Source organism: Myotis myotis, unplaced genomic scaffold, assembly GCF_014108235.1.
Source record: "Myotis myotis isolate mMyoMyo1 unplaced genomic scaffold, mMyoMyo1.p scaffold_m19_p_10, whole genome shotgun sequence".
Taxonomy (NCBI): domain Eukaryota; kingdom Metazoa; phylum Chordata; class Mammalia; order Chiroptera; family Vespertilionidae; genus Myotis; species Myotis myotis.
Genome location: NW_023416314.1, coordinates 22,770,263 through 22,788,698, shown reverse-complemented (window position 1 = coordinate 22,788,698; position 18,436 = coordinate 22,770,263). Strand labels below are relative to the sequence as shown.

The following is an 18,436-nucleotide window of genomic DNA, read 5'->3' as shown; positions in this document are numbered from 1 at the left end:
CAAACTTTCCTGCCCAAATCCCTGGGTTTTTTTTTACCTTTCCAGGGGAGTTCTGCTCTTCCCGGCTGCAAACCGTCTCGCCAGCTGAGGAATTTCGCCAATTCGGGGTGGATGTTACTAGTTTCAGCTGCTCACTCCATTTGCTCAGGGACACGACCTGGGACGCGTCTGCCTATACCGCCGCCATCTTCCTTCCAGTCCCATCTTTTAGTTGTATTTTTGAAGTGGTTGTGCGAGGCAGCATTCTCCGGTGTTTACCTATGCCGCCATCTTGGTTCTCCAACTCTGTGCACTTTGAGGACAGGACTGTCATATATATCTTGGTCTCCACCATGGTACTTCGTATGGGGCAAGTATTTCATCAGAGTTTATCAGGAGCTGTTGTGGGGATGCCTGGTGCCTCCCGTTTGTCCCAGGATGCTCGAGCTGACTTGGGAAGGACCCGAGCTGGTCACATCCAGCAGCTCTGCTCTGGGGCTCCATGGACACCGCTGAAGCCTGGCCTGGCACAGTGGACGCTGAGGAAGAAGGCGTGTCTGGCGGGAATGAGCCAGGTCCAGTGTGGGAACCAGGTCCTAGGTGGGTCTCATAGTTGGCTTTCATCATCTGGCAGAGCAGGAAGCCCTGTCTGTTGAGGGGCCGGGAAAAGCTGCAGCTCCAGGGGCCTGACTTGGGCCCTGGAGGTGAACAGTTGGAGGGGTTGGTCCTGAGGGAAATGTTGCTACTCACCTTGCACTTAGGCAGTCGTTCCTAATGCCTTCCTCCCTCCTTCCTTAGGACCAACATTAACAGCTACTCTGAGTGTGTGTGTATGAGTGAGTGTGTGTGTGTGTGTGTGTGTGTGTAAGACTTTTTTAGGGCAGTTTTAGGTTCACAGCAAAATTGAGGGGAAGCTACCTAGATTTGCCATGTAATCCCTGCCCCCACACATGCATAGCCTTCTCCATGATCAACATCCCCCACCAGAGTCGTACATTCTGTGGGTTTGGAAAAAAGCATAATGACATGTATCCATCATTTGGTGTCAGAGTATTTTCACTGCCCTATGCTCTGCCTATTCACCCCACCCTGGAGGGGGTGCCTGGTCTGTTAGAGTCACGGCCAGCCCGACCCCCAGTTCAGCACATCATCAGGACCAGGGCTGCAAGGATTGCAGACCCGGGGACATTAAACCACAGCTCCCCTGCCACCACGCCACCACCCCCACAAACCACCCCCTGCCCCGCCCTGCCAGGCTGTCCTTGCCATTATTACAGAATCCAGTAGGACTTCCCAACATGTTGTCCCAGGGCGTCCTTTATCTAATCCCAGCTGGACTTTGTTCCAGACGCAAAGTCTGCTTCCTTCATAACATGCTGTCACTCTAAAGTTCCAAGTCTTTACTTGTGCTATTTGCCTATCCTGGGTGCTTTCCTCCCTTCGAATATGAACATCCACCCTGGCTCAGCCATTACCCCCGGATAATTTTTTTTTGTCCATAACATTAGTGGTTCATTTCTTGGCTTCCACTGGACTGTAAGCTCTCGGAGGACAGGGACCCTGCCTTCTTTCTCTTGAATCCCCCATTTCCCGTGAGGTACAATCACATGGGAGGTACCCAGTGAATACCGTTGGGGTTGAGTTCAACACCACTGAGTTCTGAGTGCGTCAGGTAGGACATCTGTGCTTTTTTGGTACCATAATAGAGACAGAAAAAAACAGAGCCCTTGGGGAGGGCCGGGTCCTTGGGTCCCTCTGGTAAGCTGCTGGCACAGAGGTCCTATGGCCTTAAATACCAGCTCTGATGATCACGTGAAACCCTGATGGTCACTTTAGAATGTCTTTGTGTTTGCATGACCAGTCTAAATAATGGGAACAGTCATTTGAAGTTCTTTTCACTTTATTGGAGTCACTAATCATCGACTCAGTACTGAATTTAGATGCTCAAGGCCTCCTCCTACAAAATAGGGTTTCTTTGTTGCAGGAACTACAAAAGCTAGCTGTTAAAAGTGTCAGAGAAAGAACATTCAGCCTAAGAAAAAGTCTTATAAGAGTGTATTTGAGCCAAAATGATGACAGTTGCTGAGAAGCAAAATCTCTATTGAATGAGAAAAATGCTCCCGAGAATGGCAATTTTACAGCTTATTTTATACACTTTAATCAAAGGAGGAGAGATAAGAGGGGGGAGTGGGGAATACATGAAACCCATTGGTGATATATTAGGGAAACGAGAGAAAGCAAAGAGGGGAACTCGCTGAGACTAGATAAAAAGTAAAGTGGAAAAACATACTTCTTTGATACTGGTGAGTACAGGATAGTTAATGATTAATATTTACAGCACAGAGATGGTATTTAGGCAATAAGATAACAATGAAGGAGTTTGTGGTCTCCTGCTGTGGTGGGAGACTGCCTTTGGGATCTGGAGAAGGAGATTACTCTGACATTTCAAAGGTATATTATCTTAAATGCAAAGAGGCAGCAGGTAGACATGCTCAATTAAGATAAAGATTGACCTTTGTCAAGGAAGATACTGGCCTATGCCGTGACTACCTGCCATTACTGGCATTTAGTTGGGGAATTTTTATGTTGAGACCATCCCATGAGGTTACTTTCAGGCTCTGTGTTTGTAACACCCACCATTCAGGCCTCTCTTGAATTTGCTTTAGCATGTGGCCTCTTTTTGTCACAAAAGGCATCTTTGAGGGAGAGATGATACAAAAGACTTCGAAGAAAGTTGGGTCTAGTTTCAGGCTGTGGCCCCATTAAATCTAAGATCCTAGCTATCCAAGGCCCACTGTGTGTTCAAGAGTTGTAGAAGATAAGACAAGTAAACCAGTAAGTGCAGGTGAAATTGGAATAATTATAGTGCACTAAGAAAATAATATGGGAGCCCTGTCTCATGTGGCTCAGTTGGTTGGATTGTCGTCCTTACACCAAAAGGTCATAGGTTCAATTCCCAGTCAGGGTATATACCCAAGTTGCAGGTTTGATTCCCCAATTGGGGTGTGTCGGGGAGGCAACCAATAGATGTTTCTTTTTCACATTGATGTTTCTCTTCCCCTCCCTCCCTCCCTTTCTCCCTCCCTCTCTAAAATCAATGGAAACATATCATCAGGTGAGGATCTTAAAAAAAGAAAATAATACAGGATGTGACAAAGGAACCCTATATCTTTGTATCTCCAATGCTCATCATAGTATCTGTCACATAGAAATAAAATAATAGCTACCACTGCCCTAGCTGGTTTGGCTCAGTGGATAGAGCGTTGGCTTGCAGACTGAAGGGTCCCAGGTTCATTTCCTGTCAAGGGCACATGCCCGGGTTGCAGGCTTGTTCCCCAGTAGGGGGCATGCAGGAGGCAGCCGATGGATGATTCTCTCTCTTCATTGATGTTTTATCCCTCTTTCCCTCTCCCTTCTTCTCTGAAATCAATAACAAAATATTTTTAAATAATTAAAAAAATAATAGCTACCACGGATTGAGTTCTTACTGTGTGCTGACACGGTGGCCAACATTTCTTTTAATCCTTATAGGAATTCTATGAAGTTTTACAAATGAGCAAATTAGGTTCAAAGAGGCTAAGTAACTTGCTAGCAAGTGAAAGGGAAAACCCAATGCCTATTGGCTATAATGGGATCTTTTAAAAACAATAATCAGGAATAAAAATTCCAGAGCCTCTTTTTATAGATGACCTAATTTTTTTCCTTTAGGCTGAAATTCCTTCCCCATATCTAACTGGACTTTTATGTTGTTTTTTTTTCACACAGATTAGGCTTCTATGTCAGTGAAGATCACCTGGACAGTAATTTTTTCTAAGCCTTTTTATACTTAAACATGTCTATTAGTTGCCCCTTGGCATTAGATGATTTAATTTTTTTCTTAAGGTGCCCCCCTCCCCCTTTGCGGGGGGCAACATCCAATATCTCATGTGCGTTTTGGGATGGTGCCCAGCTTCCCGCTTCCCCTCTTACAATGCAGAAACTAAGACCAATGGTGGAAGTATGACCAGTCTGGAGTTGCCGCAAAGACCTATTTCCCAGCTCGCTCATGTCGGATTCCTGCTGTGACATTTTTGATGATGTAGTTTATTCTCTCTGGTCCTTTTCTTCATGGGCCCAGCCTCCACCCCTACTGGGTGAACTGAGTCCATGCCTGCAGTCCCGGCCACCCTGCCAACAGTCTGTCTGCCTCCACACAGAACAGCACTAGCTGCTCTGGGTTAGGTCTTCACACACCAGCCAGTGACCACATGGGGCTGCCCTTGTTGGCTCTGTGGTTTTTGATGACACTTTTATGAAAGTGAACTTGGGGCCTAGAGCTCAGGACCAGGCTTCTGAGGAGATTGAGGCTGGCCCTCTCCTGCTGTTTCGTGTGTTACTGACAGGCCTTGCATTCCACAGTGCCTGTCCTTCTCCACTCCGCCCTGCCTCCATGCCCTGTCACTCATTCCCAGGGCATCATCACATTGGGGAAAGAGTAGGGCCACACACGTGAGATTGTATCGCACCTATACCAAATGTTATCTGTCCGACTTTGGGAGTTAATCTCTCTGAACCTCTATTTCCTCATCTGACAAATGGGACTAAATATGATGACTGGTGCTCTGACGGGTTCTTTTAGTGGACTGAGTGAAAGCATCTAACTAATTCCTATCCAGTCGTAGTAGTTAGTTAGTAAATGACAAGTGTTCTCCTTCAGCCGGTGATTCTGTGATGGGAAGTAGCTTCTGTTACCAGCACATAGGGCAGGGATGAGGAATGTCTGGCCCTCGGGCCGTATAAGGCCCGTGAAATCATTTGGTCAGGCCCTGCCAAGGCATTAGGGGTGAGTTCATTAAATGTTTGACCAAATATAGCAGGCTAATTGTTAAGTTTATAATGTTGTATGGCCCACGAATGATGTTATAAATATCTGAATGGCCCTTGGCAGAAAAGAGGTTCCCCACCCCTGCCATAGGGGAATGCCAGGATAATGTGAGTGTCACAGATGCTCATAAGCCTTTTTTCCCCCAGCGTGTGAATGGTTTGTGCCACCACGTAAGAGGATCTGGATGAAGCAAGCTGCAGAGGAGTGTGGCAGGCACCCAGTGCCCGCTCACCCCAGGCTCTTCCTCTTGGCTCCGTTTGTTCACGTGCCCTGTTTCGGAAGTGCTCTCTGGTCTTTGTGCATTTTTTATTTTATTTTATTTTAATTTTTTTGTGCCTTACACAGCAGCTCCAACCCCTTCCTTATCACACCCCTTTATCCCACTAGGATGTTTCCATCAGGATTGTTGCTGTTTGGTTAGTGTTCTAGGTTCAAAGTCTGCAGAAGGGGGAGGGGACACCTGTAATAATGTCCACATTAAAATTTTGTAATTAATAAAAATATGCAGAGATTTTGCATGATATGCCCTAATCCTATAATATCCATAAATTTTGTTAATTTTAGTGCTTCTCCAGAACACTATATTAAAAAAAAAAACCACACCCACATAAATAGTATTATAGTAGAGTTATTTGTGTTGATTTCCCTTCTACCTTCCATCTGACCTTTTGTATTCATCTTCATTTCATGGAACCAGAGTCTTTGGCCTGGACCAGGCTAGGACCTAGAGGTGATGGACAGACGTGTGCTGTGACTGTTTCTTCATATGATCCCTCACCTGGACAATTACAATAGGTTCCTAACTGGTCTCTGCTTCTATTCTTAACCCAAAGGGCCAGTTATTGACATAACATCCAGTGTGAACCTTTTGTTTATTTTATTTTTTTAACAGGCTAAATCCAATTTATTTATTTCTCTTACATAAAATTATGTGGTGGCCACAGCCGGAGCCTGGGTCCTCTGTGCAGAACCTCTGGTGGGGTCTTTACGAGATGGTCAGTGAATGTCTGAGAGGGAGACTTGGTGAACATGGTCTCTTTCCAGAGGTCACAGGTGAGATGGCTGTAGGCCTTGGAAGCATCAAAGGTGGCCTTGGCGAAGTTGCCCAGTGTGGCAGTGCTGCCCCTGGCCAAGGTGTAGCAGTCATGGATACCCGCCATCAGCAGCAGCACCTTGGGCACAGGGGCTGAGATGATGCCAGTCCTCTGTGGTGGGGATGAGGTGCACCAGCACAGAGCCACAGCGGCTGGTCACCTTGCAAGGGCTGGTGTGGGGCTTGTTGATCTTGTTCCCCCAGTAGCCTCACTGCACAGGACAGTAGAGAGTTTGGCCAGGATGATGGCCCCACAGATGGCAGTGGCTGCTCCCTTTGAGCACTTAACACCCAGACAACATGCCCATTATAGTTCCTGATGGCGACAGATGCCTTGAACTGGGTCCTCTCACCACCGTATGTCTGCTTTTGCACCAGCATAATCTTCAAAACCTTGTCCTTGAGGGGTGCCCCCAGGAAAAAGGTCAGTGACCTCAGATTCCTTGATGGGCAGGGAGAAGGGGTAGATCTCCTCTAGGGACTCAATCTTTATGCCTTCACCAGTCGGCCTAGCTTGGTGACAGAGGTCCACTCCTTGTGCTCAACCTTGCCTCTGTGAGCTCTACGGACTTGGCCCTGGCCGCGACCAGCCTCGACTTCAGCCCCGTGTGGCTGCTAGATCCTCCATGGAAGCTGCTGCGGCCTCCCATCCCGGGACCAGGGGCCAGGCGCCCTTCCACAGCACTGTGCCATCTGCCATTTGCCTTTTCCTCAGAGAAGACACCAGTGTAAACCTTTTAAAGTGAAAATCAGAAGATGTCTTTGCTTTTAAAATTATTTTGTGTGGATTTTAGGATTGAGCAAAGGAGTAACTATGATACAGTTGGGAGCTGGAGTTCTCACTGTAAAAGAAGGACGATACAGTCATGGAATAGGAATAGCAAGGAAGAACCCAGTGGTGTTGGATTGGAATAAAAATTGCAGTATAAACACACACACACACACACACACACACACACACTGATTTCCTAGCTGTGTCTTCGGAAAGGGCCTGGGAGCAGTAGTCATGAGTGCATCTAGCATCTTGGGTTTTAAACTTTTATTACCCACTAAAAGGAACTGAGGGCTCCTTGGAGAGATGGCGAATGGCAGGGCTGGGGCAGGGAGACTAAAAGAGAAGCCCAGAACATCTTGTGCCAGGAAGTGCGATGAGGGGGGCCTATCGGAAGGACACAGGATGTACTTTGACACAGCGTGAGCATCCAGATGCACAACAGTAATGGATTATAACGTATTGAAGAACAAGAGACTGAGAGTCCATGTTGATACTAAGAAACAATTGCAGGGGAGGGGAAATTCCTCCTTACAGTAAAACTAGAGGCCTGGTGCACGCACGGGTAGGGTCCCTAGGCCTGGCAGGTGATCAGGGCCGATCTATGGGGTGATCAGGGGGCCCTCGCTATCACCCGCCTTGGTCGGCCTGGCACGGCCTGCTCGCTGCACCCCCTCCCCCGCCACTGCCGCTGGTCGCCTCCCTCTGGGGCAATATGGGGGGCCCCCCGCTGGCACCCGCCTTGGCTGGCCTGGGGCCTGCGGGTTGGGGGCCGCTCTTGCATTGAGTGTCTGCCCCCTGGTGGTCAGTGCATGTCATAGTGACCGGTCATTCCGCCGTTTGGCTGATTTGCATATTAGGCTTTTATTATATAGGAAGCCAACTAATAAATGTAGAGGGAAGGATAAAGTTGGAAAATCTTCATTTTGCAACCACAGTTGAAAAATAGTGGCTTCAAAAGATGGTGGGGGAAATCTGAATATAGATTACAATATTGTATCCGATTTTTCTAATTTTGTGATTGCATTGGGTTATAGAAGAGAATGTCTTGTTCTTAGAAATAGATACACACTCTGAGAGTAAAGGGTTATGATCTTTGCAACTTACTCTCAAGTGGTTCAGAGAAAGAAAAGAATGCGTATATTACCTGTGCCTATGCATAGAGAGAGGACATGTGGCAGAACGTTGGTAGTGGTTGAATCTAAATTCCAGAGTGTATGGCATTTCATTGAAACAGTCTTTTTTAAAGATACTGTGTTTTATGCAGGTTTACAACTTTTATTTATTTTTTTCTTTCTGTTTTATTGAGATATAATTGACATGTAACATTGTGTAAATTTAAGGTGTACAGCATCATGATTTGACATATGTATTAATCGTGAAATGACTGCCACTATAACGTTAGCTAACACCCCTCACCTCTTATGGTTATAATTTGTGTGTGTGTGAAGAGAACTTTTAAGATCTACTCTCTTAGCAGGTTTCAAATATACAACCTATTGTTGTTAACTTATAGTCACCATGTTGTACCTTACATCCCATGACTTACTTTTCTTAGAACTGAAAATTTATGACTTTTGACCACCTTTGCTCATTCCTTCACCCTCCACCTCCCATCTCTGGCAGCCACCAATCTGTTCCCTGTTTCTAAGAGTTCTGTTTTATTAGCTAAAACATATAAGTGAGATCATGCCCTGTTTGTTTTCCTCTGTCTTATTTCACTTACCATAATGCCCTCCTCGTCCATCTGTGTTTACGCAAATGGCAGATTTCCTCTTTTTCATGGCTGCATAGCATTGTAATATTCTGGTAACATTTTTGTAGGTCTGAAAAAAATCAAAATAACATGTTTTAAAAAGAGATGAGGTAACTACAGCAAAATGTCCATATTGTTTTAAACTCCTAGGTATCTGTTATATTATTTTCTGTATGTTTGAGTTAATCTCAGAGGACAAAAATTTTTTAAAATAAAATGATATTTAAATACACCGAGTAATTTTTTGCATGTTTAGTAGAACATTGAGGTTTTATATGTCTTTCTTCCTCTGGTACCCAAGTTATGAAAATTTTATTCACTGGGCAACTGTTAGGTTTTACATTGGGTTTATACAAGTTCTTCTTTTGTGTGGTTTAGACTCGTGGGCGAGCTAAGGGACTGGGCTCTCCACCACAGGAAAGAAACCCCTCAAACCGCTCCTGAGTTCTCTCGTCTCTCCTTCTGGGTATAATCCAGCTTCGTGATTCCTTGGGGCTGTCGTCTCAGTCCAACTTCCTTTTCGCTTTCCCCTCTTACACTTAGCAAGCTATATAATATTAGATTGTTTATGCCATCTTTTTTTAAAAAATGTAACTTCTTTTTATATTTTATTGATTTCAGAGAGGAAGGGAGAGGGAAAAAGAGATAGAAACATCAATGATGAGAAAGAACCATTGATCGGCTGCCTTCTTCACGCCCCCTACTGGGGGTTGAGCCCACAACCCAGCCATATGTCCTTGACCAGAATCGAACCTGGGACCTTTCAGTCCACAGGCCAATGCTCTGTCCACTGAGCCAAACCAGCTAGGGCATCATTCATTAAATTATTCTTGATTTAATTAAAGGAGCCTGTAGGTTCCACCTGAGGCTCACCAGCTTGGTTGCATGTTCCCTGTGGTCACACATCCTGGACCATGTGGTCGGTCAGTACAGGCTTATATTCCCTCCTCATTAGTGAGAGCAGTGTGCACCGAGGGGGCCTTTATCTAGCGCAGTGGTTCTCAACCTTCTGGCCCTTTAAACACAGTTCCTCATGTTGTGACCCCAACCATAAAATTATTTTCGTTGCTACTTCATAACTGTAATGTTGCTACTGTTATGAATTGTAATGTAAATATCTGATATGCAGGATGGTCTTAGGCAACCCCTGTGAAAGGGTCGTTCGACCGCCAAAGGGGTCGCGACCCACAGGTTGAGAACCGCTGATAGCGTGTTAGACCCGGAGGGGAAAACAGTTCTGAAATCCAGAGCAGTTGTGTATCGCTCTGTACAATGTGGGTGGGTAGAGGAGTGTCTGGGGACTTCTTGGAACTTGTTTAGAAGTTTACATTTGATGATGTCCATCTTAGCAAAGGAGCAGATGTTCGCCCTGGTTGGCTTCTCTTTAAAAGTCAGGCTTAGCTGTGGACACGAGAGATCTGGTGAGTCATTTTGGTTTAAAGGAAAAGAAGACTATCATTTCAATTAAGTTTTGTTTTGTTTGGGCTACAGAGAGTACTTATCTTTTTGTGCCGGTTTAAAACTCATGTGTGCCTTGGGGTCAGTTCCTGCAAAAGCGAAGGCAGTAATGGACAGTTTGGGACTTCCGGGATATATTTAGTTGCTTGGGTTTAAAAGCTGGTCTGGGTGGAAGTCTGATGGGGTGGTAAAAGGGGAGAAATTTGGCTCTTTTTTTTCTTTTCAATGTAAAGATCTAATTGGCTTTATTGAACGATTCATGAGTCAGACAGCATCTCATCTAGTAAATGGAAAGGTGTTCGTTGGCTCTTTCTTAAGAAAGAGAAGATGTTCTGAGATTCTTAGAATGTTGCTGCAGTTTATGATAGCTGGGAGCTCGCAGTATTCGGCAAGGTAGGGTCCTTTGGGGCAGACCCTGTGGGTCATCGGTTTTATCATGTTGGGGTCAAAGGTACTTTAAATAGACCCAGGCCTGTTATGTCCTGTGAGTGCACTGTTCTGTGTTTAAGATCTGACCACCGCCCATCTCTTTTCTCTTCTGCACTTTCATGGTCCTCTTCACGTGATTATTCTCATTGAACTTGAGAGTTTATAATCGTTTTCCATTTTTTGGACAACCTTAAAATGAGCCAGAATTTTTAAGTTTGGTGCTTTCTAGGTTGTAGTATGATATAAATAATAAATAAATAAATAAATAAATAAATAAATAAATGCATAAATAAATAAACAAATAAATGTGTGTGTGAATATAATTTATATTACTTTGAATTTAAACTGAATTTTTGTTTTGCAAAATAAAAATATTTTGTAATTTTCAGAAGCTATATAGATAGTAATGATTATAATTGATATCATCATTATTATACTCTATTTTTACTTTGTACCTCAGAACAGCAACCCCAGGGTCTACTTCCCCTTAAAGAAACTCTTCTGTCTCCTCCTTTCTTTTTCCACCATCTATGACTCAACCTTTGTCAACAACCTGTGCTCTTATGTCTCCTCTTTCTTGTGTCTGAAGGTGAAGACAGACTCCCAGGATGATAACCAGCTCTACAACCTACTAGCCACGTGATCTCAGTGCCTCATTTTTCCCATCTTTAAAATGGGGCCAAAAGTACACACAAGGGGATAGTTCTCTGTGCTTGCCTTCTACTGCCTCTTCACTCTTTCCTATGTATCAGTTATTTCAGCTTCAAATCTCTTCTATTTGAAAGGCCCTCGTTCTCCCAGCCAGTTACCTAGATCTTTCTATTTGTGTTTTTATTTTTGTTAAACTTGTGGTTTTGGTGAGTTTTCTTAACTCCTCAAGAGGCCTGAGCCTTGTGCCACCTCCCAGTTGTAGGTAGCATGTAAATGCAGAAGCAAATACCGGGAATATTCTCACATAGCACCTGGGAGTGGGTGTTTGTCAGGGGACACAGGGGCTTGCTCAGAACTTACAGCCCCTCAGATGGGGGTTAGTGATGCATAAGAGTGAAATGAAAGCCTGTTCATGGGAGTGGGGCCATAGGTAACTAGGCCAAAGTCCCTCTTTTCGAGGTTGGACTGGGAACCAAGAGGGCCTTGCACAAGCTTTGTGGGTGCCATTGAGAAATCACTGGACAGGCTTGCCCTTTCTGGCTCTGGCTCTGGCCCTGTGCACCCTCGGGTTCTCCACCAGCTGCTGCAGGTGTAAGCTGCCTGGGCTGCCACTCGGGGAGAAGGTGTGACCCTCGCCTGGGCGCCCTGGGCTCCAAGCCGAGTCCAAGAAGGGGGCAGGGAGGATGTCTGAGGTTGGGTTACTTACTTAGCAGATGTCGCTGCTTCTACAGTGCCCATGAACACATGTTTCCTCCTTGTGGTCTTTCATAATATCTGGCCAGACACATGAGGGTAAAGCCCACAGCTCCCTCTGCACTCTCAGCCAGGGGAAAGTGGTATTCTCTGTTCCCTGTATAAACCTGAGACTCGCTTCATGCTTTCTCTACAGTTGTGAGGGCAGTACATATCTCACTAAAGCTCCCCCTAGGAATTAGTGCTCATTCAGCCAACACATAGCAGGGTGGAGGTAGAGTATGGGACTCAGTCCCTCCGGCCAGAGGATCGCTGTGGGTCAGGGGGCTGTTTTCTTGGCTATCAAATGGGGATACTTGAACATTGAGACAGTCTTTATATTAGTACTTTGAAATGTTTAAAATACCAAACAGGTGTTATTTATATGATATGGGGTGGGGGGGGGAGAAGAGAGAGAGAGAGAGAGAGAGAGAGAGAGAGAGAGAGAGAGAGAGAGATTGATTCTCTGTCAACCCTACCAGCCAAGAGTTGAGATCTTACTAGAGGAGATGAGATATACCTGCATGTTTGTGCAGCATGGTTGAAGGTGATTATCTGCGTGTCTCTGATGGCTTTAAAGGGCTCTGGGAACTCACTGGGGAAGAAGCTTCGTGGTGAAGGTGACCATCTGCGGTGGGTTTTGAAAGATGAGCCATGGAGGTGGGCGTGGAGGGGCATTGACTTAACAAACAAGTATTGGAGAGAGGGCCCCAGGCAGAGGGAATACTGTGAGGAAAGGCTCAGAGTTAGGAACGAGTCAGGCCTGTGCAAGCTGCAGCAATAATTGGGTTGGATTGGAGCATCAGCTTGGATTTATACGATGTGCAAAGGAGAACCCGTGAGAAAACGTGAGCCAAGGGAATGTCAGGATTAGAATTGAGCTTTAGGATGAATAGTCCAGGGGGGAACGGGAAGGTTACTAGGCAAAATGTAAAACACCTGTGCACCTTTCGATATTATTTTTGAAAAGTGGGATAAAGGATGTGGGAGTACATTTGGAGATGGAGCGGGACGGTCCAGGACCCAAGCATCCTAGCCCCATGGCAACAGCTGAGCACCCCGACACGGGTGCCTTTAAGCCAGGCTGAGCTGTCATGTCCTGGGTGAAGGTGTGGGGCTGCAGCACTCAGCACATGCTCGTCCGCCTACACCCTCTTGTTTTGCCCCTTCCTTTACTCCTGTTCTTCACTCCCAGTTTGACTTCTGCACCTGCCTGGCTCTTGACTTCCTTTGTTTCCCATTTCTGGCCTGGGAATGCCCAATACCTGGGGCTTGGCCTGGTTCCCCAGATGGGTCCTCGACCCTTCCCAGGAAGCTCTGCCTGTTCTTGTCACTTGGAGGAATTATTTGTTCAAACCACCCCAACTCCAGGTGGGCCTGGCTCCTAGGACCTCCTTCAGCATGGCCTTATTGGAGGAGGGTTCTAAGAGAATGAGAGTTGGACACAGTTTCAAATTCTGGTGCCACCATTTTCTAGCTTGGGTCGGGGATTACTGAACTACTTAGAGTTTGGTTTCATCCAGGATAAAATGAAAATAACATGGATCTCTTTATCTCTATCTCTTTATCCACCTCCCTCTCCCTCTTTCTTTCTTTTTCAGCTTGGTTGTGAGGTTTAAATGAGGTGATGATTTAAGAGCTGCTTGGTGTCCTATGAATATTGGTTGCCCGCTATCTTTTCCTCTGACCTTCTATTCCAGATGAAGGACATTGACTTGTGAGCTCAGCACATCCACATCCTCATCTCTGTCTCTTGTGACTCAGTTATATTTCCCGTCTTGCTCTTTTGCAAAAGCTTTGAAATAAAAAGTTTAGTTATTTATGCTCCAGCAGTTTCTACCACTGCCTTGGTGTAGGCCCCTGAGGTCCCAAGACAGAACTTGAAGCACATTTTCCAACAGAAAGAATGTTACTGTATGTTGGCTACGTGTACTAAGCGCACCATACCTAAGGAACCCATGGGCCAGACAGGTTCTCATGAAATCCTAACAGCATTGTCCATTTTCATGAAAAAATATTTGAACAGATGTTGCCAAGCAAGCGACTTGCCAGGACCCACCCACGTGTAACCTGAGCCTGCCTGTCCCTCTGTGCCTCGGACATCACACTCAGGATGTCTTGGTGGCCACACCGGAAGCTTTTGACAAAGTCCTGCTGATGGGAGAGCAGTGTGACGTTAGCCCCATGGTCCTGTGCTGTCCTGACTGCTCTGTTCTTATAAAATGTAAGAACTCAAGTTTAGCCGAAACCGGTTTGGCTCAGTGGCTAGAGCGTCGGCCTGCGGACTGAAGGGTCCCAGGTTCGATTCCGGTCAAGGGCATGTACCTGGGTTGCGGGCACATCCCCCATGGGGGGCGTGCAGGAGGCAGCTGATCGATGTTTCTCTCTCATCGATGTTTCTAACTCTCCATCTCTCTCCCTTCCTCTCTGTAAAAAATCAATAAAATATATTTGTAAAAAAAAAAAAAGAACTCAAGTTTAATGGGATGAGAGAGTTGGAAGGGACCTGAAATACCTTACCTACTCCCAACTCATACGTAAGCCATTCCTAGCAGGTATTACAGGCATGTTCTAGTGGCGCCTGACTTTCCACAGTGATCTCCACGGGCTCTCGCTGAGAGTTCCTATCTCGATGCCTGTGGACATAAAGGCACCGATGAAGAAGAAGGGATGCTCAGGGCCTTGCCCATTGCCCCTTCCGCCACCACAGGAATGTACTCTCTGGACAACATCCCATCACTGCCCTCTCCTGCCACAGCTATAAAGGCCTCCCCCTCCCCAGGGAATGTTGACCATTCTAGGCTTTTTATGCCCTGGGGAGTAGGGAATTTCAGTTCAGTGTCTTCTCACCATCCCTGTCCCTTCTCTGTAGGGAGGGAAGAGAGAAAGGTGGGCATGCCCCCACCTTTAAAGCTGTAACAGAATACACTAGTTACTTCCTGTTGAAGAGTATAATGCTTCTTAAGCAACCACTGCGAACCAGGCACTACACTAAGAAGGTAGACATTAATGCCATCGCCCTTTTGGAGATCCTTGGCTTTGGGAGGCTAGGTGACCCGAGGTCACACAGCTGTGAGTGGCAGAGTTAGGTTTCAGTACAGCTAACATCAGTGCTGCACCTAACACTTCCTCTCACGCCGCACAGGATGTGGACAAGCGTGTGCCTGCTCTTGGCCTTAGCAGCTGTTCCCTGTTCCTGTGACACACCCAGGCTCCTACATTTGCTGATGGGACAGGGAAGCACAGCTGGGCTAGGCGCTGCCAGGAGAGGCTCAGTGCCAGGTGCTGTGCCTGCTATCAAGGAGTGGGGGCACGGCCTCAGCCCTGCACCCCCAAAGTCTCGGCCAATTTCCCACATGGCCTGTGTGAGTCAGGAGGGCGCACAGGCCCTCGGGGAGCGTGGAGAGTCTTCAGGTAGCAGGGAGTGGTAGCATTTGCAGACTGATGTAGTCCCAGTTTGCAGAGGAGAGGACTGAGTTCCGAGCTCCCAGAAGAGCAAGGTAACAGCAAGCGGGACCCAGCTCTCCTGGCTCCCCATCCAGCACCCATCTCCCTGCCTGGAGGCTTGCCTTCCGGAGCGTCTGCCTTCCAAATGCGAACACTTGGGCTGCAGTTTCAGCCTGCGCCTTTTTTGTTAGAGGAGATGGAAAGCTGCTGATTTGTCATCAGGCAAAGTATTGCCAAATGTTCCATCAGCCTTCTCTTCCTCGGGCCAAAAGTTCTTTGTTTCTTTGTTCCAAGAGGCCTTCCTTTCTAGTCTGCTTGTCTGCACTGACTCTCCTCCTCCCTGCCCCACCCCCACCCTGTAGTCCCCCTCCTTTCTCTCACCCCTCACCCCAAAGGAAACCAACTCTATGCAGGTTTCCTCCTTCCGTTTTTGGCTCAGGTTCTTTTCCTGCTCGCTTTTTCTTTTTATGGTTGTTTTACTTCTTTTAAGAGTTTCCCCCACCTGAGCGCAAGCTGCTGTCATGACCAGTGTTGGCCTCAAAAACTCTCAAATACTCAGCTTTATCATGCACTTGGGCATTTGGTTCAGCTCTGCCCTTACACCTGGTGGTGCTCCCCACCTTAGCTCACACTGGAAAACCGGAGGCAGGAGGGAGAGGCGGGCGCGGGGTGGGAGGGGTCCAGACCCTGCGCTTCCATTCACCTGGAACGATCTGTTTTTGTTTTCTTTCTTAGGTACACAGATAAGCTGTTTCTCCCCAAGTTCTTTCTCCTGGCGTCAGGCTGCCTTCGTGGATTCTTACTGTTGGGCTGCTGTTCAGCAGACGGACTCCTTGCAGGGCGACGCTGGAAACCTCCCCCTGTGCCTGCACAAGGTAATGGGGACTTTCCCCCATGTCACCTGTTTGCTTTAGAGATGTGGGTACCGAGGCCCAGGGAGGCTGTGCCAGCCCTTGCCACGCAGATACATCCGGCCAAGCAGGGCTTAACTCCGATTGTACAACCGTAGCACTTTAAAATCAGAAGGAGCCTCAGGAACTTGGTCCAGCACCTTCATTTAGCAGATGGGGAAACTGAGGCACTTTTTGCATTTGAGTTCCGTAACGGCAGGCACCTCATGTATCCTGGTCACCTTTCTATCCTTAAGGCCCACCTGAGTGTCTGGCCCGTAGTGGGCTCTCAGTACGTTTTGAATGCCTGAATGCGCATTGTTAGATAGTGGCAGAGAGGACCCAAGCATAGCTTTGGGACCAACAGAGAGTTCATTTGCTTCCAGCCGGCGTGTGACTGAGCACCGAGACGCCCAGGGATGACTCCCTCTGGGGGTCTGGGCTGCAGCACAGCTTTTGGAATAGATTGCTTTCTGATGGACACAGACACTGCAAGGAAGGGGAGACACTGCATAGGAGACGCCTGTGTCCTATAGGGAAGAGGTACAGGCAGGAGCTCTGTGGTCGGGGGAGTGGTGGAGGCGGGGTGGGGGGTGGTGGTGGTGGGGGAAGGGGACAAAGAGGCTGGGCAGGGCAGAACCTGGGCCAGCATTGGCACGTTTGTGCAGGACGTTCTCTGCAGAGTGAAGAGGCCCCAGGAGGTCTTCTCTTCTCTGCATTTACGAAAGTAGGGCTTTGTTTCGGCCTGTCATTATCTTCAACCACTGGTTCTTTTGTCCAGGGTGAACACAGATAGAACGTGTGTGTACCTTCTGCTATTCCTCCACTGGGGAAAGTGTGGTATTTTAGCTTCTGAAAAGGCAAAGGATGAAGTTTGCTCTCCCACCTTGGCCTGTTGCCAAACACAGTCAGCGTCCTTCTTTTTTAAAAAGAATAATTTAAGTCCTTGGCTAAGACTCAGGCCTGTTCCCCTCATGTTTATTTATTGTGTGCCGTTAGGCATAGTGATGCCCTACAGCGACTCTCTTCTTTGGGATTGGGCTTTTCTCTTTGACTTTCAGCCTTAGCGTTAGTTGGGTTCTCATCCATTTTGCATGACTTTATAGCCAGGGCAAGACATAATAAGGCTCTTCAGTATGAAAGGGCACAGTTCCAGAAATTGAACAGCTTTGCTTGCAAATCTAAATCCATGCTGTTGTAGTTTTATTTTTTTTAATTTTATTTTATTGTTTAAAGTATTACAAATAGTAGTACATATGTCTCCGTTTTTTCCCCATTGACCTTCCCCGGCCTCCCCTATCTCCCCCACCCCGGCACATTCCCTCACCTCCCCCCACCAGTGTTTTGTGTCTATTGGTTATGTTTATATGCATGCATACGAGTCCTTCGGTTGATCTCTTATCTCCACCCACCCCCAGCCTTCCCACTGTAGTTTGACAGTCTGTTTGATGTTTCTTTGCCTCTGTATCTATTTTTGTTCATCAGTTTATAATGTTCTTTACTAGTATATTCCACAAATGAGATCATGTGGTGTTTTCCTTTCACTGACTGGCTTATTTCACTTAGCATAATGCTCTCCAGTTCCATCCATCCTGCTGTTGTCATTTTAAATCCATTTGTTATAATGTTCTTATGAGAATAGAAAGTTGTAATCAGGGCTGGGCAATGATGGATCCACAGAAGAGGAATGTATAGCCTGGGATTGTCCTTACGTCAGAAAGGTTAGAGGTTGCAAAACTTTCAGAGCAGGAAGAAAGCCAGAGATTTTGATCCAACTGCATTTTACACAGAAGGATAGGGGTCCCTGGAAAGGTCAAGCCTAGGAGTCATGGGACGAGTTGCTGGCTGAGATTAGAACCAGGTCTCTGGGCTCCCATTGCTCCTGCAGGGTGGGAGGGGAGATCTGACAGAGCAGCGTGGTGGGCAAGCCTTAGGTTGTGAGTATTAGTGAGGATTAAGGAGCTCTCTTCTGGCGGTGGCAGTCTGGATTGTTTGGATGGAAGTTTGGCTTGGGATCTGAGCAGAGAGAGCTCTTGCCAGGTTCATAGAGCTGGAGACAAAAATTGGAGTTGGGACCTGCCTTAGTTGGAAGGACACTGTTCAACATCCAAGGCTTGAAAGGCCATTGCTGAACAGAAGTGGTAATCCAGAATTAAACCAGCCCTCAGAGGGACTAGAGCCCTGGTGTGAATCATTTCAGTACCAATGGAATGAGTGAGATGCGGGATTATCCGCGTCTCTCCAGCCTGCCTGCCAACCAGAAGCCAAAATAAACCAGTCTCTCTGGAGGAGGGGTCCCTTCATCCAGAGCCTCAGATTCTTGCACCAGTTTTTCACATGTAATGTTCAGCACTCAATTAAAAAT

The 18,436-nt window shown here is 46.8% G+C and overlaps 1 protein-coding gene across 5 annotated transcripts in view; it reads left to right on the top strand.

Annotated features, from left to right (window-relative positions):
- PANX1 (pannexin 1) overlaps positions 1 to 18,436 on the top strand; it is a 102,033-nt gene that overhangs the window by 19,311 nt on the left and 64,286 nt on the right. For 3 of the 5 annotated variants that reach the window (XR_004970331.1, XM_036324681.1, XM_036324680.1), the window contains exon 2: positions 15,917 to 16,056. Coding sequence is in view for 2 of the 5 variants with exons in the window: in XM_036324681.1 (XP_036180574.1) it covers positions 15,917 to 16,056 (140 nt within the window). In the remaining 3 variants the exon portion in view is untranslated. Of the gene's footprint in view, positions 1 to 12,163; positions 12,282 to 13,342; positions 13,959 to 15,916; positions 16,057 to 18,436 lie in introns of those variants that run through there. The other 2 variants (XR_004970333.1, XR_004970332.1) reach the window with 2 other exon arrangements.